This window comes from Neoarius graeffei, chromosome 15 (assembly GCF_027579695.1).
Source record: "Neoarius graeffei isolate fNeoGra1 chromosome 15, fNeoGra1.pri, whole genome shotgun sequence".
NCBI classification, from domain to species: Eukaryota; Metazoa; Chordata; class Actinopteri; order Siluriformes; family Ariidae; genus Neoarius; species Neoarius graeffei.
Genome location: NC_083583.1, coordinates 47,202,296 through 47,229,437, shown reverse-complemented (window position 1 = coordinate 47,229,437; position 27,142 = coordinate 47,202,296). Strand labels below are relative to the sequence as shown.

Genomic DNA, 27,142 nt, shown 5'->3' with positions numbered 1-27,142 from the left:
TCTTTTGTTCGATTTTAAGGCCAGTTGTCACGAGCCATTGCTCATGCCTCATTCCTGTCCATGCACAGTGCACTCCACAATCACACGCCAACCAGAAAGGATGTGGAAGAGAAAGAAAGAATGGCTGATCAAGCGTAAGTCTTCATTCTGCATTACATCAAAACTACATGTAGCTGTTCATTAGATATTGGACCTACAGGGACGAGTATTAGTTAACAACATTTTCACTGTTCTCCAAAAATGTCAGCTTTAATAGTTTTCATTTGAGAATACTGATGAACATGTTACGTAAAGGACACGTACAATTACTACTCGATATCAACAGCCACCATTTAAGAAGACCTTATATATTCAGATTTGTTGTTTGTTATGGCCTGAATAGTTCATGTACAAGATATATAACAGTCTCCAGCTGATGGACTTGGTGTTCGTAGTCATCTCTCAATAAGAGAACCAATGAATATTGATACCCTGTGTCTGATTGGAGTCTCATCACATCGCTCCTGTAGAGGACGGCCCCATATGGACAGTTGAAAGTCACACTTGGAAGACACTCTGGACTCTTACAGTAATGCTTTTATGGCTGAGGACTACAGTTGACTTGCTAACTTTAGGACTGCAGTTGTCAAGAATAGTTTTGCACTCAAGTTTCCATCAATGAAGAGTTTATAACATCAATGAAACTGTCTTCATGTTAAAACTGTTAACGTTACAGTCATGTTGCCTGTTGTTGTCCAGGTGAGGATGGGTTCCCTTTTGGGTCTGGTTCCTCTCGAGGTTTCTTCCTCGTGTCGTCTGGGGGAGTTTTTCCTTGCCACAGGCTTGCTCATTCAGGATAGATTAGGGATAAAATTGGCTCATATCTTGGGTCATTCAGATTCTGTAAAGCCGCTTTGGGACAATGTCTATTGTTAAAAGCGCTATACAAACAAACTTGACTTGACTAGTTCAGAGACACAGCTACTTTGTGGTAAAAGAACCAAATCTATATAAATACTCTGGCAAAAGTTGAAGTCCAGCTTTATCGTCTTCCATCAAATTCAAATAGAAAAGCATACACAAAACAAAAGACCTGTAAAATGTTTACACTGTTCACCACTTAACTAAGGAATGTGAGAAAAAAATGTCTCACTATGAACAGCTTAACCTCTAAAACGTCAGCTAGCACGATAATAGCTGATGATCCAAACTGTTTGTATTAGCTGATACAATACAAACAGCCTTGTTAAATACAGTGTCTGTATTTAGCTACATCTGGATTACAGTCGTGTGTGTTAGGTCTTATTCTTACTGTAACATCTGTTAAAGTTTAGATTTGAAGCTGTCCGATTATAGATAATGAGTTGCTCGTCAGTTCTCTTTTAAAATGTAGCTGCTTAAAAAAAATCCTAAATAAACACAGCAACAAAGTAACTACACTTTGGAGAAAAGAAGAACTGCCAGTTGCCTTTTAAATCTATAAAATAAGGTGATATGGGCATGTTGGATAGCATTGTTAGGAAAAAAGAGGTTCTTTGAGATTCTCTTTCATCTGATAGTTAAGATTATCTCATCTCATCTCATTATCTGTAGCCGCTTTATCCTTCTACAAGGTCGCGGGCAAGCTGGAGCCTATCCCAGCTGACTACGGGCGAAAGGCGGGGTACACCCTGGACAAGTCGCCAGGTCATCACAGGGCTGACACATAGACACAGCCAACCATTCACACTCACATTCACACCTACGGTCAATTTAGAGTCACCAGTTAACCTAACCTGCATGTCTTTGGACTGTGGGGGAAACCGGAGCACCCGGAGGAAACCCACGCGGACACGGGGAGAACATGCAAACTCCGCACCGAAAGGCCCTTGCCGGCCACGGGGCTCGAACCCAGGACCTTCTTGCTGTGAGGCGACAGCACTAACCACTACACCACCGTGCCGCCCCTAGTTAAGATTATATACTTTCTCAAATCTTTGACAGGGAAGCACTTTTTTTTGGCTCCATATTGAATCTGTAATACTTTCTCCATAGGCACAACCCGAAAAACCCTGAAAGGAAAACTTTACCTTGAAACACAACAACAGTTTATATTGAACTCTCCATGATATGTTGAATGATTTTGGTGCTAATTTGCTGTATTTTCATAATTCCTGTGAGAAGTTGGTGCTGTGTCGTGCTGATGTCACAACATAACATTGCTAGCACAGATACAATATCATTTATTAGGAGAAGTTATGCTTCACTGTTAATTCCTAAAAACAAAAGAGCAAGAGCATCTTTTCTCATTCAACAACATATTAGTGAGAAATCCAATGTAGAACTAGTGAAGATTTAAATAAAAAAAAAACCACACACACACACACACACACACACACACACACACACACACACACACACACACACACACAAACACACAACAACTACCACCACGGGCCTCAAATTTCCAGAATTTGATGCATCTTTACAGTGCCTCGCAAAAGTATTCATCCCCCTTGGTGTTCGTCCTGTTTTGGAATAAAAATGTTTTTTGGAGGGTTAGCACCATTTGATTTACACAACATGCCTACCACTTTAAAGGTGCACATTGTTGTTTTATTGTGACACAATCAATAATTAAGATGAAAAAAACAGAAATCTGGAATATGCATAAGTATTCACCCCCTTTCATATGAAACCGCTAAATAAGAGCTGGTCCAACCAATTCACTTCATAAGTGACATAATTAGTTGGTTAAGATCCACCTGTGTGCAATCAAAGTGTCACATGATCTGTCACTTAAATCAACCTGTTCTGGAAGGACCCTGACTCTGCAACACTACTAAGCAAGCAACATGAAACCCAAGGAGCCTCTAAACAGGTCAGAGACAAAGTTGTGGAGAAGTAAAGATCAGGGTTGGCTTATAAAAAATATCCCCAACTTTGAATATCCCAGGGAACACCATTAAATCCATTATAGCAAAATGGAAAGAACATGGCACCACTACAAACCTGACGAGAGAAGGCCGCCCACCAAAACTCACAGACCAGGCAAGGAGGGCATTAATCAGAGACGCAACAAAGACACCAAAGATAACACTGAAGGAGCTGCAAAGATCCACAGCGGAGATGGGAGTATCTGTCCATAGGACCACTTTAAGCTGTACACTCCACAGAGTGGGGCTTTATGGAAGAGTGGCCAGGAAAAAAAAAAGTCATTGCTGAAGAAAACACGTTTGGAGTTTGCCCAACAGCATGTGGCAGACTCCCCAAACACATGGAAGATGATTCTCTGGTCAAATGAGACAAAAATTGAACTTTTTGGCCATCGTGGGAAACGCCATGTGTGGCGCAAACCCAACACCCTGAGAACACCATCCCTATAATGAAGCATGGTGGTGGCAGCATCATGCTGTGGGGATGTTTTTCATCTGCAGGGACAGGAAAGCTGGTCAGGACTGAAGGAAAGATGGATGGCACTAAATACAGGGCAATTCTGGAGGAAAAGCTGTTTGAGTCAGCCAGAGGTTTGAGACTGGGACAAAGGTTCATGTTCCAGCAGGACAATGACCATAAACATACTGCTAAAGTGACACTGGAGTGGTTCAAAGGGAAACATTTAAATGTCTTGGAATGGCCTAGTCAAAGCCCAGACCTCAATCCAATTGAGAATCTGTGGCATAACTTGAAGATTGCTGTACACCAACACAACCCATCTAACTTGGAGTTGGAGCAGTTTTGCCTTGAGGAATGGGCAAAAATCCCAGTGGCTAGATGTGCTAAGCTAATGGAGACATACCCCCAAGAGACTGTACCGTAATTGTAGCAAAAGGTGGCTCTACAAAGTATTGACTTTGAGGGGGGTGAATAGCTATGTACACTCCAGATTTGTTTTTTCATCTTAATTATTGTTTGTGTCACAATACAAAAACAATGTGCACCTTTAAAGTTGTAGGCATGTTGTGTAAATCAAATTGTGCTAATCTCCCAAAAATCCATTTTAATACCAGCTTGTAATGCGACAAAACAGGACAAACACCAAGGGGGATGAATACTTTTGCAAGGCACTGTACATTGCAGTCATGCTGAATTCAGCAGAGATGCGGCTCGCCTAGTTAGTGAGTTACAATATGATGAGCAGAGTGGTGTTGGTACTTATATTAGCATGAAATTTGAAGGTTTAGAAATGAATCTATTTAAGCAGTGTGTACAGATGAGGTGCTGAGACAGTTGCAAAGACTAAAAGAGTAAAGCTCTGCTGCACTCACTCACTCAGGGTAGAGATGAAGCAAGGGCTAATTTCTACCAGTGCCACTATCAGCAGGTAGTCAAACAGCATTGTGAGTAGTTTATGAAATTATTCATTGTAATCTTGGATGCAACTTAAGATCACATATTACTTATAAACATTAATATGCAAATCATTCAGGGGAGATATTTCCTTTAAGGGAATATTTATTTAACCATATGCCACTTTACTGCTTTTTAATCTTCTCAAATCCATCTATGTTCTTCTAAATTAGTGAATGTGCCTCATCTTGCCTAAAGAGATTCTTCAGAGCTGACAGGTTGAGTTTCCTGACCTGAACACCGTTTAGAGTTCCTTTCACTTACTGAAAACAAGACTGAGTGTAAAAGTCCCCAAAACAAAACAGGAAACCAGAAAAAAAAAAAAAAAAGGCAGCTGGTCATGTCTATATGCTGCAGACTTGCAAATGACCTGCAACTGAACTGTAAAAATGTTTACATTTAGTTTAATTTGTCCAGCTGTTTTTGTCTCCATTTTGGATCATGTACTAAAAGGATGGGAGTCACCTCTAATTTGAAATATTTTTAATCCTTACAGTGCAATTTGATATGTAAATCAAACAGCAGAATATGAGGAGAACTGGCATTAGTGGCATCAGCTCTTGTTAACATCAATCATCTCTTTCAGCTCCCAAGGATCACCCTTTGGAGACAAAGTACAGGCCTGTGCTTGAGGTATTCCCCTTCACAAAAAAAATACACGAAGTACTTTACATTGCAAAACAAGAGGAAAGTCCCATGCTGTGGTTAGTCTATGCAAAAAAAGAAAAAGAGACAAAAAAAAAAAAGATTGCAGAGCAGTGCCAAGCAGCAGCATTGTTTTAGTAGTCATGATGTTGAGTGGATTACCACCTTTACTCCATCTGCAACCTTGACATACCCATCAATCAGTAGCTCCCACAATAGTGCACTCATATTTAAAGCACTCCTACAGGACACAGCCTTGGCAGGCAAAACCAGGATCATGCTGTGAAATCTGTTATAAGCTCCTTTTACCATACCATTTCGTTTTTAGAGCATGATCCCACCAGACCCCATGAGCAAGTTTAAACTGAAGAGGGGTTGTCCCAAAGAAGAGTTCCCAAGTCTGTCTGGAAACTACACCTGCATGGCCCGTGTGCTTGATCTACACATGTACACACGCCAGTTTAACCGGGCCACTGAGAGCGGAGTCATCTTTGATGACATCATTCGTCCAGGCCTGGAGGACCCAGGTGAGACAGACAGTCTTATATTCTGATTGGTCAGAAGGTATTGATTCATTTACTATAGCAGCAGTTCTAATTCTAGTGCCTTCTGTAATTCAAATTACACATTTACACTAACCATTAGGCCATGTGAAGCCATGGCCTAATGGTTAGGGAAGCAGCTTTAGGACCAAAAGGGTTGCTGGTTTGAATCCCTGGACCAGCAGGACTGGCTGAAGTGCCCTTAAGCAAGGCACCTAAACCCCATCTGCTCTGGGTATGTTGTATATCGATCTGGATAAGACCGTCTGCTAAATGCTATTAAATGTACCGTAATTGATATTAAATGCAATCATTCTAATTTTGTTGTTTCTACACTACCGTTCAAAAGTTTGGGGTCACCCAGACAATTTTGTGTTTTCCATGAAAAGTCACACTTTTATTTCCCACCATAAGTTGTAAAATGAACAGAAAATATAGTCAAGACATTTTTCTGGCCATTTTGAGCATTTAATCGACCCCACAAATGTGATGCTCCAGAAACTCAATCTGCTCAAAGGAAGGTCAGTTTTATAGCTTCTCTAAAGAGCTCAACTGTTTTCAGCTGTGCTAACATGATTGTACAAGGGTTTTCTAATCATCCATTAGCCTTCTGAGGCAATGAGCAAACACATTGTACCATTAGAACACTGGAGTGAGAGTTGCTGGAAATGGGCCTCTATACACCTATGGAGATATTGCACCAAAAACCAGACATTTGCAGCTAGAATAGTCATTTACCACATTAGCAATGTATAGAGTGGATTTCTGATTAGTTTAAAGTGATCTTCATTGAGAAGAACAGTGCTTTTCTTTCAAAAATAAGGACATTTCAAAGTGACCCCAAACTTTTGAACGGTAGTGTATATCAGGGCCTTCAGAGAAGGCCCAAACATATCAGCATTTCAAATTGTCATATTAATTTTTCATTCTAGTTATTCTCTTCTAATTAGGCCTCTTTTTTTTTTTTTATCAAATTTGCTTCAGAAATGAAAGGGTTACTGCCCTGAAAACAATCAAGTTATCCAATGAGATTTTTTTGTTTGTTGTCTCTAAGCTGAAAAGAGTTTAGAGCTGGCTCATTCATTGATTAGGACTTCATTGCTGGGACAGAAGGCCATGGCAGTGTATGTTTACGTCGGAAGTGACCGATGAATTACCCAATTAGCTTTTGATTTATAGTGGGCGTGACCAAAAATATATCACCCTCAGCCTCTCAAAGGCCAACGCAAGCTTAACCGCGAGTCGGAGCCATCAGTGCAGCAGTGACTTCACCTTCCAGCCGGTTTAGTGTTCATCAGTAGTGTTAGCGAATGCTGATAAAGCGGTCAAACCCCTGCTATTGAGAGCAAGTAGCACAAGCTAACGACCGAGATTTCTGTCTCCAGACTTTTCTTCCATGCATACTCGTCACAGTATTTTTCACTCAGACTTAAGTATTCATTTCTCTTTGTAATTTACTTAGTTACTTTTAAAATCAACATCGACGACAACAACACACAACAGAGCGACCTGGCAGCCTGCCGCTAATCCCTTGCAAAATCCTTTGCCCTGTTGCTTTTTTGGTGTCTGGCTAAGTTTTGGCTGAGCTAATATTAATGGTTCACTACTGTTCTATAGTAACCACTCATCTGCAGGGTCTTGTACGAAGGATGCTCTACCCTAAGGGTAATCAACAGATTTTAAAATGTTTTATTATTTAACAATAAAAAAACTATTATTGTGATTTAGTGAAACTTGCTGTAAGGAGATATTTAACACTTTTTTTGCATTAACTCAGAGAGAAAGGAGAAAAAGAGATGTTCTATAACATGAGTGATAAAGTGATAAGAGCTTGTTTCAGACACATTATTTAACTCAAAGCTGAACAAAAAGTATGAAGTGTCATCTGTTAAGTAAAAATTGTAATTGTTGGCCAATTGCTGTGATAAAAGTGGAATAAAAGACAAACACAGGACAGGATGTGCAGTTATAGAAAAATAATCAACTTTTTTTTTTAAAGATCCATAGCTGATTATTTTACTATAACAGCATGCCCCACCATGCTTTATTCTTTATATATTTTTTTGCATACCAGTGCTTGCTGGCTGAGAACCACTCCACTGGTCGACTACGCGTAGGGTTTTGTTCAGTCATCGGAAAAAAAATCACACTTGCCGTTCTGTGAAAGATCAAAAAGACACTTATGGTGTGGAGGGAGAATGATTCATACCCAGCTCAGCACATTTACGCTTCACATCACACACCTCGTAATTACCAAATAGTTTTTTATGAACATGTTCCAAATGACTTTTCCTAGGTAGATATATTTTACAATATATTCTTAGAACAGAAATCATTTAAAGTAATCTTTGGATGGTTAATGATTGTAGCTTCCTGCAGAGGTTCTACTTGAAACCCTTCTATTGTGGAAATTTATACAGAACCTTTAAGGATACTGGATGGAAATTTCAGCTCAAAATGTACCTCCACCAACTATTCAAAGGAAAATAAAATGAAGAGAAAATGAATAAAACAAAAACCAACTAAAAATGAATCAGCACTCCAGAGCGCTCATCAGATGTCCTCAGAAAGTATAATTAGTGTACTCTAACCTCTTCGTCTCAGGCTGAACCAAACCTTTTTATTTTTAAACTGATAACAGTATGAAAGGTTTAAGAATCAGCTGATACATAATACTCATCTGATGTCGGCATCCTCTTAGTAACCAAGTAACGTGAAACATTATCAGCATGACAGTGATGCACTTTCCAAGTAATACCGTCCTATGCCATGCTCGTTAATGCTCCATTTATCATCACAGCACAAAATACATCCGTGGATACAACCTGAAAGTTTCTCTTATCCGATCTGATACTGATCCAGTTTTATCCACCAATATCAGACATGATACTCAATTCATCATCTTTAATAACAGCTTTATTAATCAGGGTCAGAGTGGAGCTAGAGCCTTCTGATATACAGTGGTGCTTGAAAGTTTGCGAACCCTTTAGAATTGTCTATATTTCTGCATAAATATGACCTAAAACAACATCAGATTTTCACACAAGTCCTAAAAGTAGATAAAGAGAACCCAGTTAAACAAATGAGACAAAAATATGATATTTGGTCATTTATTTATTGAGGAAAATGATCCAATATTACATATCTGTGAGTGGCAAAAGTACGTGAACCTTTGCTTTCAGTATCTGGTGTGACCCCCTTGTGCAGCAATAACTGCAACTAAACATTTCCGGTAACTGCTGATCAGTCCTGCACACCGGCTTGGAGGAATTTTAGCCCATTCCTCCATACAGAACAGCTTCAACTCTGGGATGTTGGTGGGTTTCCTCACATGAACTGCTCGCTTCAGGTCCTTCCACAACATTTCAGTTGGATTAAGGTTAACTTGGCCATTCCAAAACATTAACTTTATTCTTCTTTAACCATTCTTTGGTAGAACGACTTGTGTGCTTAGGGTCGTTGTCTTGCTGCATGACCCACCTTCTCTTGAGATTCAGTTCATGGACAGATGTCCTGACATTTTCCTTTAGAATTCACTGGTATAATTCAGAATTCATTGTTCCATCAATGATGGCAAGCTGTCCTGGCCCAGATGGAGCAAAATGGGCCCAATCCATGATACTACCACCACCATGTTTCACAGATGGGATAAGGTTCTTATGCTGGAATGCAGTGTTTTCCTTTCTCCAAACATAACGCTTCTCATTTAAACCAAAAGTTCTATTTTGGTCTCATCCATCCACAAAACATCTTTCCAATAGCCTTCTGACTTGTCCACGTGATCTTTAGTAAACTGCAGATGAGCAGCAATGTTCTTTTTGGAGAGCAGTGGCTTTCTCCTTGCAACCCTGCCATGCACACCATTGTTGTTCAGTGTTCTCCTGATGGTGGACACATGAACATTAACATTAGCCAATGTGAGAGAGGCCTTCAGTTGTTTAGAAGTTACCCTGGGGTCCTTTGTGACCTTGCCGACTATTACATGCCTTACTCTTGGAGTGATCTTTGTTGGTCGCCCACTCCTGGGGAGGGTAACAATGGTCTTGAATTTCCTCCATTTGTACACAATCTGTCTGACTGTGGATTGGTGGAGTCCAAACTCTTTAGAGATGGTTTTGTAACCTTTTCTAGCCTGATGAGCATCAAGAATGCTTTTTCTGAAAGCATTGTTGATACTGAAAGCAAAGGTTCACATATTTTTGCCACTCACAGATATGTAATATTGGATCATTTTCCTCAATAAATAAATGACCAAGTATAATATTTTTGTCTCATTTGTTTAACTGGGTTCTCTTTATCTACTTTTAGGACTTGTGTGAAAATCTGATGATGTTTTAGGTCATATTTATGCAGAAATAGAGAAAATTCTAAAGGGTTCACAAACTTTCAAGCACTACTGTACAGTAACAGCTGCACGCAAATGTTTGTATAACCTTATTTTGAAATGATGACACCAACGAGACGGATGTTCTTTCATTGCAAATAACAAAAATGTTCAAAAGTGTATGTATGTAAATTAAGATGCCAACCTTTGCACTTGCTTATAAAGATAACCGCTGAAATCATGCGGAATGCAAACCTTTCCAGGTAACTCACTGCATCCCTTCAGGCATTTGACAAATTAAAAGAGGGAAAAAATGCTAACTAAATGCTAAGGCGTTTATGACTCCACTAATCCCGAGAGGGAGGAGTTCCTGCAAATCGCTACAGAAGTTCTTCAGACTGATCACCTTTATCCTACAATGAAACATTTCTATCCTGATGAGTGGTCTCTTCAAGGATGACCCTGCCTCCTGTCCACAGGGTACGAGGGCTCATGGAATGGTTCGATGAGCATGAAAATCATATGCTATGGCCTTCACATTCATCACAGTCACTGACGGTTCTCTTCTACACCATCATCAAAACACCAGTGGTGTTCATGCCTCTTGTACAGTTCAAGAGATTTATAGGCAAGATGAATCGAAGCTGTTCTGTGGCCTTGTTGTCATGTGCGTATATAATATTGGCAAGGTCGTCGCGTTAGTTTATTTAACAATTATTCACCAAAGTTGAGGTGAATATTGGTGAATAATAACCGAGATGAAGTTGAGATTATTATTCACTGAGCCTGAGGAGAATTATTTTAGTATAAATACGCAGGTGATTATTTCAGAAAACGTAGTACATTTTTCAAACTTCAAAAGTGGCATGCAAATGTAATAAAGGCATGCGCAGACTTGTCACTTATCCATACCGACTCATGTAAAATACTTTTTGAAATAGATTTTAAAAAATAATCACAATCCCACCTTACCTTTGAATAGTTTTAGACCAAACTTCATAGCATCTTTAGTACTTTTAGGAACAGCATTTTCTTTCATAATTTGTAATTCTTCCTCACTTACAGTGACGAAGCGATTGGCCGCCATTTCGCCAAGTCGCTCGAGGTGATTACCCAGAAATAGTCCGAATCCCTCAACCAATCAGTGCACACGATCTCCTTTAATCACCTCCGTATTTATACTAAATCCTTCTAAACTGCAGTTCAAAAAGGTATTCAATAAACGTCATCACTAAGCATTTCACTTCCCAAGGCACTCTCGGGTCATTTAAAAGATTTCTCAGGGCACTGAGATGGCTGAATGGTCTTAAGTAACTAACACTTCAATAACCTCCAGCACATGAGACTGTGAGCGAAAACGAACTACTGCATAAGGAAAATGGTCTGCGATAGCTTTTCTGAAAGGAACCGTATGTATCAATTTGTCTGTGACACAGGAACAATTTCAGGGCCCGTGACTGTAGGCTGTTTAGCTGGCGATGCCCAGTCCTACATTCTCTTCTGTGACTTTTTTGACCGCATCATTGAAGCCTACCACAGCTACAAGGTGCTCGATCACATTACGCAAAAGAGTGACTTCAATTATGACAACCTCAAGGTGAGTATTAGTAATATTTATACAACAGTGCTGTTAAAGTTGCATATAATGCAGGGAAGGGGGGATATATATATATATATATATATATATATATATATATATATATATATATATATATATATAGCCATCGCTCTGTCCATAAACATTTTAGTTTCCAGAGTATAACTCAAAAACTATTTGGAATTTTTTCACGAAACCTGACAGTTATGTCAAGTGACTAGAGGAGTTGTGCCTTTTGACATTTCTGTGATTTTTTTTTTTCATATGTCCATGACGACCAATTCAACTTAGGAAAATTTGGAGTGGGGTTTCATGGGGGGGGATACGTCATCTTCAAGTTTTATATTAAATCATCTTGCTTCTACTGCAACATCTAATTCACATAGACTGAGGCTATAAGAATAAGCAGATTCATTTTATTTTTACACATTTTCTCCTCAATTCTCACCCACCAGCCAGCTCTCCCGTCATATGATGGCAAAAACCAAGAACGAGGGCTAATGCATGTGAAACCAGCCAGCCAAGTCTTTTTCTGCTGCTCATGCAGCATCACGCACTTGGAGGAAAACACCATCAGCCCTCTTTAACGTACATGAGCTCACAGGCACCCACGACTGGCTTGTCTTGTGACAAAAGTGACGGCGGGAAGAATGCGGAGATAAATCAGATAATAATGCTGAGTAATCCTCCCACTCAGCCAACATGGAAATTTAGCTCTCTTAACTTCCAGGAACAGAATATTCCAGCGATAGGCAAATGGTTTTCCTTTGTGCCACTTGAAAGCCCTTGTAAATATTTTTTTTAATAGAGAAAAATGTATCTTCATTGATATGATGATTTCTGCAAGAAGAAATTAAACGTCTTTAGGTCAGAGGACTTTTGTGCAAGAGAGGAAAAAAAAGAGAGACGCTTGTTTCGCAACATTAAATGTACCTACAGTATAAAAGGAGAAAATGTATGTTGTCTGATAGCACATTTTTTAATAACTAGCAGAGGGTAGGTCTACATTTGCATTGTTTAATTGATAAAGATGTAATTCTCTTCAGATTGTAGTGGGATAAGAGGAATGAAACTCTTCAGGCCATGCTGTTATAGGAAAATAATCACTTCAGGGTAGAAACGTCACATCACATCAAACCATTGTTGATTATTTTCCTCCAACAACTCATCCCATTATGCTTTATTCCTTACATAGTAATAGATATTCTGGTGTGAATATGTCTCATCATCAGCATACCACTGGATTCCCTGTGTGTGTGTGTGTGTGTGTGTGTGTGTGTGTGTGTGTGTGTGCAGGGAGGTGATGACTTTGACCTAGCCTATGCTGTGAGCTGTGAGGTGAGTGCTTCTCGCTGCATTGAAGATTTCTCCTTCCCCACACACTGCAGCCGAGGGGAGCGGAGACTGCTCCTGGCATTGGCTAAAAAGGGTACCACAATAAACTATAAATGTAGTAAAGTGTTGGGTGAGTCATCACAATGCAAAAACCGAGAAAGTCATACAAGCAAGAATGATTTGTTGCTTGGTTTCCAGCTCTGGACCAATTTAGCGAAGAACTCCCAGGCAAGCTGTACTCAATGGACGAGCTCAACCAAGAGACAGAAAATAAAGGGCTCATTCTGGATACTCCGCCCACCATATTAATGAAGATAGGCGTGGCCCGTGATTGGCCTGATGCACGGGCATTGTGGTAAAACTCACCAAGGGCCATGCATGGTGCTACACTCCATTCCTGGAGGAATACTGCATTAATATGCAGAAGAAAAAAAAATCCAAAATTAACAAAACATGGCTCAATATTTATTAGACTCCATCTATCTATCTGGCATATCACTGCAGTGTCATGGCCGCTCTGACGGCTTCAGCCATCAAAGTCTCTTGGGAAGAATTACAGTAGTGGTTTCCTGTTGCCTTCTACTGGATTATTATGAGAGGAGAAAACCTCTAATCACACACACTCACATTCACACCTATGGATAATTTAGAGTAGCCAGTTAACCTAACCTGCATGTCTTTGGACTGTGGGGGAAACCGGAGCACCCGGAGGAAACCCACACAGACATGGGGAGAACATGCAAACTCCACACCTCCGTCGGTCACTGAGCTTAAACCCAGAACCTTCTTGCTGTGACGCGACTGTGTTAACCAACTGCACCACCATGCCGCCATTTATTAGAGTAGCTAATATTAAAGAATCAAAAACAGTCCTCCAGGACTAAGTTTAATACAGAAGAATTGCACAATAAACAATATTCACTCAATGAATGAGTCCTAAATACTTAGATATTTAGATCTAGGTACAAAGCTACAAATGATTAGATCTACAGATGATTCAGTACCTCACAGCACACTACAGTGGTGGGCAAAAGTTTACATACCCCAACAGAATGTTTTGTTTCTTGGCTATTTCTAAGATAAATTGAATGATAATACACAAAAACCTTTATTTCACTTGTGGTTAATGGTTGGCTGAAGCCATTTATTGTCAAGAAAATGTTAACTCTTTTTAAACCATTATGACAACAAAAAAACTACACAAATGACCCTTGATCAAAAGTTTACATACCCCAATTCTTAATACTGTGTATTTCCCCCTTTAACATCAATAACAGCTTGAAGTCTTTTGTGATAGTTGTCAATGAGTCTCTTTATCTTTTCTGATGGTAAAGCTGCCCATTCTTCTTGGCAAAAAGCCTCCAGTTCCTGTAAAGTCTGGGTCTGTCTTGCATGGACTGCACGTTTGAGGTCTCCCCAGAGTGGCTCAATAATGTTGAGGTCAGGAGACTGAGATGGCCACTCTAAGACCTTGACTTTATGCTGTTGTAGCCACTGACGAGTTGATTTGGCCTTGTGTTTTGGATCATTGTCGTGCTGGAATGTCCAAGTTCGTCCTATGCGCAGCTTCCGGGCTGAGGCGTGTAAATTTTCCTCCAGTATTTTTTTGATAAGTGACTGCATTCATCCTGCCATCAACTCTCACCAAATTTCCAGTGCCTTTGTAGTTCACACATCCCCAAAACATCAGAGATCCACCACCATGTTTCACTGTGGGAATGGTGTACTTTTCATCATAGGCCTTGTTGATTCCTCGCCAGATGTAGCGTTTAGTGTTGTGCCCAAAAAGTTCAATTTTGGTCTCATCACTCCACACAACTTTTTGCCAGAAGGTTTGGGGTGTCTCTCTGTGCAGTCTGGCATATCGTAGACGGGCTTCTTTGTGGCATTTGCGTAGAAGGGGCTTTCTTCTGGCAACTCTCCCATGCAGCCCATTTCTTCTCAAGAGTCTCCTAATTGTACTCTTTGAAACATCCACATCAACTTGTTTCAGAGAATCTCGAAGTTCACCAGATGTTATTTGGGGCTTCTTCTTTACATCATGCACAATTCTTCTAGCAGTGGTGGGTGAAATTTTTCTTGGTCTACCTGAACGGGCTTTGGTGTCTACAGAGCCCCTGACTTTCCACTTCTTGATTATTGTTTGAACAGTGCTGACTGACATTTTTAATTGCTTTGATATTTTCTTATATCCCTTCCCTGATTTATAAAGTTCAACTACCTTTTCACGCAGGTCCTTTGACAATTCCTTTGATTTTCCCATGGCTCAATCTCAAAGATGACGCGCAGCACTGGATGAGGGATAAAAGGTTCTCTCAAAAGTCCAGCAATTTACTGACTTTTATTTTCACCCACTAATTAGAAGAAAACAGATCACAGGTGAAGGTAGTTGCCTTTAATTGCCATTCAGTCCTGTTTATGTCAAATTGTGTACAGGTTTTCAGGCCAATTCACAGGGGTATGTAAACTTTTGATCAGGGTCATTTAGGTAGTTTTTGTTGTTTTCAAAGAGTAAACGCAGTAATGAATGCAATAAATAGCTTCAGCCAACCATTAACCACAAGTGAAATAAAGGTTTTTGTGTATTATCATTCAATTTCTCTAAGAAATAGGCAAGAAACGAAAAATTCTGTTGGGGTATGTAAACTTTTGCCCACCACTGTATCTGCCCTTACACTTAGCCTTTGTTTGCCATACTTTTAGATTTATTTCAGATTATTTGCTATAAAACATGATTTTAGGTGGTCATGGTGGATTTTAAAACTAGCTTTATTTGGCAACTCTCCTTATCCGCCAACATGGAACATCAGCTTACATCTCTGACAGCAAGATTTTTAAAATTGCTGTTCATTCAGAAGACGTAATTACTATTTCAAAAGAATTTAAAATTTAGAGTTCTGAACTTCGTTGAATGGCTGATACACGCATATGTGCATGTCCGACACTGGTTCCAACTATAACCCCTTGACACCCCCCCAAGAGGATAACAAAGACTTGATCATTATTTTGCTAGTCATCATGTCTGTATGCATACCATCGTACAGGATGAGTGAGAACGGGAGCCTAGCAGTTTGGGTGAACATGGAGGACCATCTGAAACTGGTGTCTTCCAGAAGTGACGCCAACATCCACGAGGCATTTGCATCTGTATGCATCAATCTAATAAAGGTGAGATATGGTTAAGGCTACCTTTGCTTTCATGCTGACAAAGCTCATTACACATGACACTGAATGAATGCCACCGCTCCTCTTTCAGATGGAGGCAATATATAATAAACTAAGGCACCCATTTATCTGGAAGCCTCACTTGGGCTGGGTGGTGAGCTCACCAGCAGAGGTGGGCACCGGTCTGAAGGCCAGCGTCACCATCAGACTGATACACCTGCCTGAGCACAAACACCTGGACAACATCCTGGACAGACTGAGACTTCGCATGGAGGCGGACAGTATGCAACTGTATACACCCACCATCCACTTTATTAAGAACACATGTAGATCGGTGCTTGAAAGTTTGTGAACCCTTTAGAATTTTCTCTATTTCTGCATAAATATAACCTAAAACATCATCAGATTTTCACACAAGTCCTAAAAGTAGATAAAGAGAACCCAGTTAAACAAATGAGACAAAAATATTATACTTGGCCATTTATTTATTGAAGAAAAGGATCCAATATTACATATCTGTGAGTGGCAAAAGTATGTGAACCTCTAGGATTAGCAGTTAATTTGAAGGTGAAATTAGAGTCAGGTGTTTTCAATCAATGGGATGACAATCAGGTGTGAGTGGGCACCCTGTTTTATTTAAAGAACAGGGATCTATCAAAGTCTGATCTTCACAACACGTTTGTGGAAGTGTATCATGGCACGAAGAAAGGAGATTTCTGAGGACTTCAGAAAAAACGTTGCTGATGCTCATCAGGCTGAAAAAGGTTACAAAACCATCTCTAAAGAGTTTGGACTCCACCAATCCACAGTCAGACAGATTGTGTACAAATGGAGGAAATTCAAGACCATTGTTTCCCTCCCCAGGAGTGGTCGACCAACAAAGATCACTCCAAGAGCAAGGCGTGTAATAGTCGGCGAGGTCACAAAGGACCCCAGGGTAACTTCTAAGCAACTGAAGGCCTCTCTCACACTGGCTAATGTTCATGAGTCCACCATCAGGGGAACACTGAACAACAATGGTGTGCATGGCAGGGTTTCAAGGAGAAAGCCACTGCTCTCCAAAAAGAACATTGCTGCTTGTCTGCAGTTTGCTAAAGATCACGTGGACAAGCCAGAAGGCTATTGGAAAAATGTTTTGTGGACGGATGAGACCAAAATAGACCTTTTTGGTTTAAACGAGAAGCGTTACATTTGGAGAAAGGAAAACACTGCATTCCAGCATAAGAACCTTATCCCATCTGTGAAACATGGTGGTGGTAGTATCATGGTTTGGGCCTGTTTTGCTGCATCTGGGCCAGGATGGCTTGCCATCATTGATGGAACAATGAATTCTGAATTATACCAGCGAATTCTAAAGGAAAATGTCAGGACATCTGTCCATGAACTGAATCTCAAGAGAAGGTGGGTCATGCAGCAAGACAATGACCCTAAGCACACAAGTCGTTCTACCAAAGAATGGTTAAAGAAGAATAAAGTTAATGTTTTGGAATGGCCAAGTCAAAGTCCTGACCTTAATCCAATCGAAATGTTGTGGAAGGACCTGAAGCGAGCAGTTCATGTGAGGAAACCCACCAACATCCCAGAGTTGAAGCTGTTCTGTATGGAGGAATGGGCTAAAATTCCTCCAAGCCAATGTGCAGGACTGATCAACAGTTACTGGAAACGTTTAGTTGCAGTTATTGCTGCACAAGGGGGTCACACCAGATACTGTAAGCAAAGGTTCACATACTTTTGCCACTCACAGATATGTAATATTGGATCATTTTCCTCAATAAGTAAATGATCAAGTATAATGTTTTTGTCTCATTTGTTTAACTGGGTTCTCTTTATCTACTTTTAGGACTTGTGTAAAAATCTGATGATGTTTTAGGTCATATTTATGCAGAAATATAGAAAATTCTAAAGGGTTCACAAACTTTCAAGCACCACTGTACACATGCTCATTATCCAAATCAGCTAATCATGTGGCAGCAGTACAGCTCATAAAATCATATTGATACAGGTCCAGAGCTTTAGAGTTTGGTTAAGCAACCATGAAAACTGCTGAGTGAAATAAATCGTGAATCTTGCTCAAGTTTGATCAAAAAGGTTTTGAGGTTTAATTCCTCAGAATATTAATATATGTACCAAAGCATCATGATATTTCTTACGTTAAAATAAACAAACATGGATAATAAAGCAAGTTTCTTCTTATGTCAAACACTTCACAGTTGGTAAATATGATTTAAATGTCAGTTATAAGTACCAAAAGATAGAACATGTAACCAATTTAACTGGACTTTCTCTACACAGGCTCACATGGATGGTACAAAATAAGCAACCAACAAACTATTGGACTCACAGAAGTGGAGTTTACGCAGCTCGTGGTGGACGGGGTTAAACTTCTCATCAGGATTGAGAAGAGACTGGAGGACAACGCAGGCATTGATGACCTGGTGCCTGCACAGAAGTAGAGTCATGACCCAGCTACAGGACATGTTTTACAGAGTACACGTGATGGTTTGCTGTACTTGGAGAGCTTGCGCAAAGCTCTGCATAGTTAAGTCGTATTGAAACAACGTTCCGGAAAAGAGTTTTGTTATTTCATTTGATGTGATGTGAAATGCACTGATCCACTGTATGTACAGGCTATGAAATAAAATACATTACAGTACTGTTTAATTATCAAATGCTCAGAAGCAGTTAATTGTTTTTCTAGAACAGCAGCTCTGACAGTAGGGTTATGTTAATGGGCTTAGTTCAACACATTTTTCTTTATATAGTAACACCTTGCAAAGGGATTTACACCAGATGGTCCACATAATCTAATCATTATTACGTTTGCATTTTTATTTAAAAACAAAAAACAAACATCGCTCGTATGAATATTTCTCTAAGGACATATCCATTGCGTTTCAGTGCTTTAAGGTGAAAATATTCCTGCCAAGTTTTCCACTATGAGAGAGTATTCAGTACAGATGGCTTTGTGCTTTACAGTTTCTATGTAACGTGACAAACTGCATTTGTTTATCATATCAACTTTGTGAGAGGCGATGAGACAGAATGATTGTAATTTGTTTTATGGATGTTCCACAACCTTAAATGTAACTACAAACAGATACAAACTGATGTTTGTTCTTAATGAATAAAATGTTCTTCGTCACACCACAATACATCATTGATTATTTTCTTATAACAGCAGTAGGTATTTATATTAGATATTACAGTGTTTGTACTTTTTTTGCAGGTTTAGATAATTCCTAACAGCACTAAAATGACCCACAACTAATCATAATAAAAATAATATTAAAAAAAAAAAAAAAAGGACACCAGACATTTTGGCTCGGAATCTCATTTCAAGTAAGCTTTAATGTGCACCAGTGAGACTGATCCTTTATGACCCATGAGACTTTACTGAGAAATGTACAGTACTACACTGATTGGAGGGAGTACGGGGGCGGTAGAGGTGAAATGACTAGGGGGAAAAGGGTGGGTGGGGTGGTAGTTGCATTTTAAGTAAATCTTCTGCCATCTCTCCCAACACCTTCAAGCAGCTCCATTCGCTAAGGCAGCATAAATCAAGCATCTGCTCAGGAAATGTACCGTTACAACATGAAACGCCACGCTCCTCAAGGATCAGCTTAATCAGATCACAGCTTAAACCTCTGAAAAGACACTTTAAAATCATGTTTAAATAAGCAAACTAAACAAAATCTTTCTCTTGAAATGTGTGCAGTCGGGGACCATTTGTGTGTCAGAATTACAGTAATACAACAAAAAGAATTGCACATTTAACCCTCATTACCTCAGTATACAGGAACAAGAGGAACTGCTCCAGCACGAGTGGTTTTAACACGTCACCATCACCATCATCACTAATTACAAAAGGAACAAATTAAGGTACATTTTCAAAAACAGAAACGTCACACCCTACTTCTTTCACACAAGGATGAAAAGTTAAAGCAGCGCAGTCAAGGTGGTGTCGAAACCATAATAAATAAACAGAGCATCTTCAGGGACAATGAGATGAAGTCAACTCAAATTAAACGGCTGAAAGAAAATCTTTAACCAACCCTGTTCCACTCCTGTTCCTATTTGGGCTACATCTGCTACAACTACAGCGTTATCCTCAATCAATTCAAAAGCTATATCCCTTTTTAGCATACATGGAATGGCAGAGTGTCAAACTTGCTCACTAATAGCACAGCTCTGAGACTTGGGTGAAAGAATAAAAAGATTGCAGGTTAAAACAATTTGCCTTTGGAATGTGCACGGCTTGTTTTATGAAACACTGTTGGTTAGTAACTTGCCACTGATCTACTGGTTCTACATCCTGTTGAAAAGTGGGGGGAAAATATAAAAGGATCATTAAAACGTCACATGGCAGAGGCAAAAACATATCTAAAATCATACAAGGAAAGCAAAAAGCTAAACAAAACAGTAAGACAGTTAACAAAAAAAATTCTGTGCAGAACTCAATACTATACAACACCTTCAGATACGTAGGCTGAAAGAGTCTTGTATTATACAAGTCTATGAACAATTCAACAAAACATTCTGTATCTTGACTGTACATGTGGAAAAAGTAGCGTTAAAAGTCTTTGCTTTAGCCTACAAAGGTAGTTCTGTAAAGGAACACCCACCTGCTGACCCTGACGGGGGTTTTCATTATTATTGCAAAGATGGTTATGCTAACCTTGTGTATATGTGGGACTTGAGAGAAAAGAAGGGAACTGGGGATACCAAGGATGCACATTTCCCCCCCCCAATCTTATCTTTTTAAATCCACTGGTCAACCCATACAGCAGTAGCTTTAGAAAGCAGTAAACTCAAAATGGTACCCAAACTAACTGGGAACGTAGACATCAACGTAGCAAGCTTCCATTTTGCAGTTTTTGGCAGAATCACTCCCTCTTTTGTTTTTTAATGCCGGTCACAGCTTCAGCTCATTGGCGATCTTGGATGCGATATTCTTGAAGGCGATGGAAGTGCCCGAGATGCGCTTGAAGCGGACACCGTTGAGAGAGAGGCGGGGCAGCTTGCATACTTCCATCTCCCATTGGACGAGGCTGTCTTGACGGGCGTCGCCGTGAACGCAGAAGAGCAGGAAGCGCTCGCGCTGCTCGTAGTCACAATTGTTGGCGTCAAGCACCTTGCGGATTTCTCGCATCATGTCTCCAGGCTCCATGGATGACGTGGTCTTCATGCTCCATGTGAAGCGTAGAGATCGTGGCTTAGAATCACGCCCATCGTCCTTTGGTTCTCCTGAACCGCTCCTGAGGATGAAAACAACCCCCATTATTATATTATCCATCCATCATCTATACCGCTTATTGGTGTGGGTCACGGGGGAAACTGGAGCCAATACCAGCTGACTTTGTGCGAGAGGCAGGGTACACCCTGGGAAGGCCACCCATCACTACCCTTCACACACAAACCTATGGGCAATTTAGGGTAGTCAGTTGACCTAATCTGCATGTACGGTATTTAGACTGTGGGAGGAAACTGGAGGCCCCGGAAGAAACCCAGAACACCTTTTGCTGTGATGCAATAGTGCTAACCACTGCACCACTCTGCCAGCCATTATTATATTAGCCACTATTTAAACTACAAGTTCATCCCAAATATTGAGCCAAGGCTGGTTTATACCTCTGCACCGAAGCGTATTTTTATTGCAAATCAGAGAGAGAGAGACAGAAGGAAGCTTAAGCGTAACATGACATGCTGTCAGTGCACCTCTGCATGCATATCTGCAATGCTGCACATTAACCAATCTTCAAATCAGTGATGACTGGTTGAGATGAGGTGTGGCCGGTTACCCACCCAAAAACATGTGGTGAAACACTACGATTGTTGTTCTGTGGGTTTTAACAAATATAATTATTTGATGTTACTGTAAATCTGGCATCATTCTCAGGCACAGCTACAAAGAATACAACACATCCAAAAGGTGCTGATTTGCACTTTTAGTTTTTAATTTTCTGCCCAAAGTGGACGTGTTCACACTGAACAAGAATGAACACCTATGCCAGCACACATCTTTATGGTTTTCACAAATACACATCAGAAGCTGAACTAGGCTTTAACAAACATTTACTAGGAAAACAATTAGGTGCCAACAGACTTATTAACTTTCTTTAAAAACTAAACAAACAAAACATTAAATGCACAGCCGGCATAAATAATATATGTAAATCACATAGCACACTCATTTTAAAGATGTAAGCTATGCATATTGGGAACATGGACCTTTGGAAACCAGCCATCCTGTTAAGACAACATGCAAAAACACCCCTGATAACCTTCTAATAAGGTACTTCTAAGAGAATTGTCAGATGAAGGCTGTGTTGGTACATAAATTACCAAGTTTTTATTGGTGCAGCACTGCCCCCACCTGGCCAAACCATTTCTCACTAATGTAAACCTCATCCAGACCTCAAAGCAATAGATAGTTTGCACATGACGGCACAGAGTCGGGGATTCCCTAGTGGCGGCCATCTTGCGGGTCAAGCTTACCGTACGGGTCACTGAGCACACATTGTAACGCGCGAGTACAAAGTCTTCAAAAGAACCCAAGCAGGCTATTTAAAGCTAGCAACGGTGCACACCTGTTGTATTCACGGCTGTCGTAATAGGTCAGATGATGAAGTCAAGCGGAGCTTTTATGGAATTCCCACTGTATGGGAGCACGAAGGCGAGCAAACAAAGAAACTCAGCATACAAAGGAGAAATCTATGGCTTGCAAGAATCAACCGCAAGGATCATCAGCCTTCCAAACACAGCAAAGTCTGCTCCGATCATTTTATAAGTGGTAAGTTGTTTAAATAAACAATCAATTGTGTTTTTGGAAACCAAAACATCGTGTAAACAATCTCTGGAGGATGCCTAACTGGAACTGACATGGTACTGTAATACCACTAATGGATGTAAAATTTGTCTTAAATCAACTCGATATTATACACACACACACACACACACATTTATATGCAGTGTTGAGAGCTCTAAAATTCCAATGTTTACATACCTTGGCTGTAATTAGGACACGACTGTCACTTGTTTTTATATGGTGGACTTCACGGACCCAGCCACAGACAAAATAATTGTATGACTCCAGCGACTTGTATGCTTTGAGGTCGTCAAGGTGTGTAGGCACTTTTACTATTCACGAAATAGTTCACAATATCAGGGTACGATATGGATGGCAGCCCTGCATAGTCACTTGAAAATGCTTCTTTGTCCACTTCGTAGGGGTCAATTCCCCCAATCAAGGCCAGTTTGGCTGCATACCGTTGTCGTGAGATGTCGTGCAATGTATCCATATACTTCCGTTTGCTTGATTTTGCAGACATTGATCTTTATTTTAGAAAACTGACTATATAACGGCGGCACGGTGGTGTAGTGGTTAGCGCTGTCGCCTCACAGCAAGAAGGTCCTGGGCTCGAGCCCCGGGCCCGGCGAGGGCCTTTCTGTGTGGAGTTTGCATGTTCTCCCCGTGTCCGCGTGGGTTTCCTCCGGGTGCTCCGGTTTCCCCCACAGTCCAAAGACATGCAGGTTAGGTTAACTGGTGACTCTAAATTGACCGTAGGTGTGGATGTGAGTGTGAATGGTTGTCTGTGTCTATGTGTCAGCCCTGTGATGACCTGGCGACTTGTCCAGGGTGTACCCCGCCTTTCGCCCGTAGTCAGCTGGGATAGGCTCCAGCTTGCCTGCGACCCTGTAGAAGGATAAAGCGGCTAGAGATAATGAGATGAGATGACTATATAACTTTATAAATTCGTCAGAGATAACGTAGCCGGTAATAGCGATGGCCCGTTTTGTTAGCCCCACAAGATAGCGGCTGGAGGGCGTTCCCCGGAATGCCGTGACGTCAGTGAAAACTATCTACTGGAAAAAAAAAAAAAGATTGACACAGGCATCACTTGACTGATGTCTCACCTTAAGCTGTTTGCTCTGCATCTGGCCTCTCCTTCACTGGGTAGCCTTAAAGACAGTTAAGAGTTCAGATTGAGAAACAGAGGAAGAAATGTGAAACTACCACACACACAAGCACACCAGGGGATGAAACAAGCGAAGACATCCAGCAGTACATATTTCATGCAGCATTAATGCAACTGACGTATCTAGAAGCCTTCACTGGAATTAAAAGAGGACAGAAAGTGGAATGCAGCAAAATCTATCAATTCTGATCCATTTAATACAGTACAATGCAATAATGAGTACACCCTCTTTGAAAAGTAACATTTCACACAATATGACAAGGAACACAAAGATATATTTCCAAAATGTTCCCAGACTAAGTTAAACACAGGTTCTGTTGAGCTTTTGAACTCGAAACAAAGGCTAATAATATAACTTAAATGATTTTTATTTCAGTTTTAGTGAAATTTGTGTGGTGCAGAAATGAGTACACCCCACTGAAGGGCTCTGAGTAAAGCAACTTTTTAGGCTACCAATGTGGACCTGACAAACAATTAACCACAGGTGAGTCTAATTAGTCATTACACAGGTGTTAATTAGGCAGTTGGCTACAAAAGGCTGTTACCAAAAGCAAACCACCCTTTCCCATTTCCTGCGGTCAGCAATGGCACCTCATGGCCAGGAAATGTCTCTGGATCTGAGAAAGCGGATTATTGCTTTACACAAGAGAGGTGAGGGCTACAAGAAGATCAGTAAAGCCTTACTTATCAGTAAGAACACGGTTGCAAAAGTGATCCAAAAACTCAAGACAGATGGAACTGCAGCCAAAGTACAGAGACGTACAGGCCGGCCAAGAAAATTAACACCCAGGCAGGAGCGGCTTGTAATGAGAAAAGTTGAGGAAAATTGGCATGCAAGTGCACAACAGGTATCTAAGGAAGTAGAGACTGAAATTGGAGTGAATGTGTCACGTGACACAATATGCCGTACAGTGCAGCGGAATGGCATGCATGGGTGTCGTCCCCGAAGGAAGCCTCTCCTAAAGCCCAGTCACAAAAAAGCCCGTCTAGAGTTCGCCAGGGCACATGCTGAAAAGGATGAAGGCTACTGGGACTCTATACTCTGGAGTGATGAGACCAAAATCAATCTTTTTGGAACTGATGGCTTCAAAACAGTCTGGCGTCGCAAGGGTGAGGAGTACAAGGAAAAATGCATGGTGCCCACAGTGAAACATGGAGGGGGTAGTGTTCTTATGTGGGGTTGCATGAGTGCTGCGGGTGTTGGAGAACTGCTGCATTTCATTGATGGCATCATGAATTCTCAAATGTACTGTTCTATACTGAAAGCTAAGATGCTTCCATCACTTCGGGCCGTTGGTCGTCGTGCCATTTTTCAACATGACAATGACCCAAAACACACATCTAAGGCCACTGCTGACTTTCTGAAGAGGAACAGGGTGAGAGTGATTCCATGGCCAAGTATGTCACCTGATCTGAACCCTATAGAGCATCTTTGGGGAATACTGAAGAGGCAGGTTGAGCATCACTCTCCATCCAACATCCAGGCTCTGAAAGATGTCATCCTTGAAGAATGGAAAAAGATTGACGTAGCCAAATGTTGTCAACTTGTGCACTCCATGCCAAGGAGACTTGGGGCTGTCATTGCAAATAATGGAGGCCATACAAAGTACTAAATGTACTGGATGTAATTGAGTTTGTTGTGGGGTGTACTCACTTTTGCTCCACCCCACTTTCACGGAAACAGAAAAATATGTAATTTAAGGCATCTTTTCACCTTTCTGCTTGAGTTATAATGTAAGAACATAGTGCAATAAACATTATCAAGGAACTGTTTGGGACATATTGTTTGTGTTCATTTTAATACTGTGAAAAATGTCGTTTTTCGGGCGGGTGTACTCATTATTGCATTGCACTGTATGTTCAAATGTTACTATGTTCTTCTGTTTGCTGAGCACATTTACAGGATGCTGTGTTAAGCCTGACATATAATGATGTACAATACAAAGGGACTGAAATTTAGTGACCCAACGATGATGGGCAGTTTGAGCCATTCTGTTACGCTCAGACTGAAGCTTCTTGTTATGGTCGCATCAACACAAAATGGACACATGCATCAGTTTGGTTCATATTATATCCAACATGCAGGGTTAAGAGAGATTTATAACAGACTGCTGAGATTAAAGAGTGTGTGTGTATTATATATATACACATACCTACACACACTTGTGGTCAGAAGTTTACAGACAGTGACATGAATGTCATGGCAATATTTGAGCTTTCAGTAATTTCTCTAAACTGTTCCTTTTCTGTGGCAGAATGACTGTACAGCATACATCTTTAAAAAAAAAAACCCACTAGAATTTGGTGCACAAATTTTAATTTTCTTTCGGTTTTCTGAAATCAACACCGGGTCAAAATTATACATACAGGGTCAAAAATTTACATACGCTAACTTAGATTATTAATTTAGGAGGTACTGAAACTTCCAAAATGTCTCCTATCTTGCCAAGGCCGAGGTCTCTTAACTTCCTGTTAGTGATCATGATTGACTACAGCTGATAGCTTTTCTGTGGCTTCATAAAAAGGGTTTGTTTACAGCATTCACTGGACTGACCAACACACAGTAAAATGGGAAAGTCCAAGGAGCTCAGTGCAGATCTGAGAAAGAGGATCGCAGATATACACAACTCCAGAATGTCTCTTGGAGCCATTTCTAAACAACTGCAAATTCCAAGATCAGTTCAAACAACTGTATGCAAGTTATTGTGAGGTGTAGTCACTTTGCCAAGCCACTTTGCTTCAAGGAAACCCAAACGGTCACCCTCAGATGAAAGGAAATTGGTTTGGATGGTCAGGAAGAACCTGGGAACCACCATGGCACAACCCTGACATGAACTAGAAGCTGATGGATCACTGTCTACAGTTCAGATCACCATGGACTGCTCCTGATAACCCCCTGCTCCAAAATTGACACCTTCATCAAGCTTAACTAAAATTTGAAGCTGACCACACGGACAAAGAAAAAAAAAAGCCTTCTGGAGGAAAGCTGTATGGTCAGATGAGACAAAGATTGAGTTGTTTGGCCACAATGACCACCATGTTCAGAGGGACACTGTACCAGCTGGTGGTGGTAGTAGGATCATCATGCTCTGGGGCTGTTTTGCTGCCGGTGGAACCGATTCATTGCACAAAGTGGATGGAATAATGAAGGAGGACGACCTCAGAATTCTTCAGCATAAACCATCAGAAACTTGAACACGACTTGGGAGTTACAACAGGACAATGAACACAAACACACATCAGAGCTGGT

At 40.6% G+C, this 27,142-nt stretch overlaps 2 protein-coding genes across 2 annotated transcripts in view; one reads left to right on the top strand and one right to left on the bottom strand.

Annotated features, from left to right (window-relative positions):
* The first annotated feature begins 67 nt into the window (after nt 1-67).
* On the top strand, nt 68-19,075 carry zgc:172076. Its single transcript, XM_060941500.1, has 9 exons — nt 68-134; nt 4,895-4,941; nt 5,282-5,480; nt 11,256-11,416; nt 12,713-12,845; nt 12,950-13,106; nt 15,796-15,919; nt 16,008-16,197; nt 18,209-19,075. The coding sequence occupies exons 1-9, from the start codon at nt 101-103 to the stop codon at nt 18,367-18,369; spliced, it is 1,206 nt and encodes a 401-aa protein (XP_060797483.1). The 5' UTR covers nt 68-100; the 3' UTR covers nt 18,370-19,075.
* mark1 (MAP/microtubule affinity-regulating kinase 1) overlaps nt 18,774-27,142 on the bottom strand; it is a 106,507-nt gene continuing 98,138 nt past the window's right edge. The window contains exons 17-18 of the mRNA XM_060941499.1: nt 23,831-23,875; nt 18,774-21,171 (exon numbers count right to left, since the gene is read on the bottom strand). Coding sequence (XP_060797482.1) covers nt 20,829-21,171; nt 23,831-23,875 — 388 coding nt within the window. The 3' untranslated portion in view covers nt 18,774-20,828. The remainder of the gene's footprint in view (nt 21,172-23,830; nt 23,876-27,142) is intronic.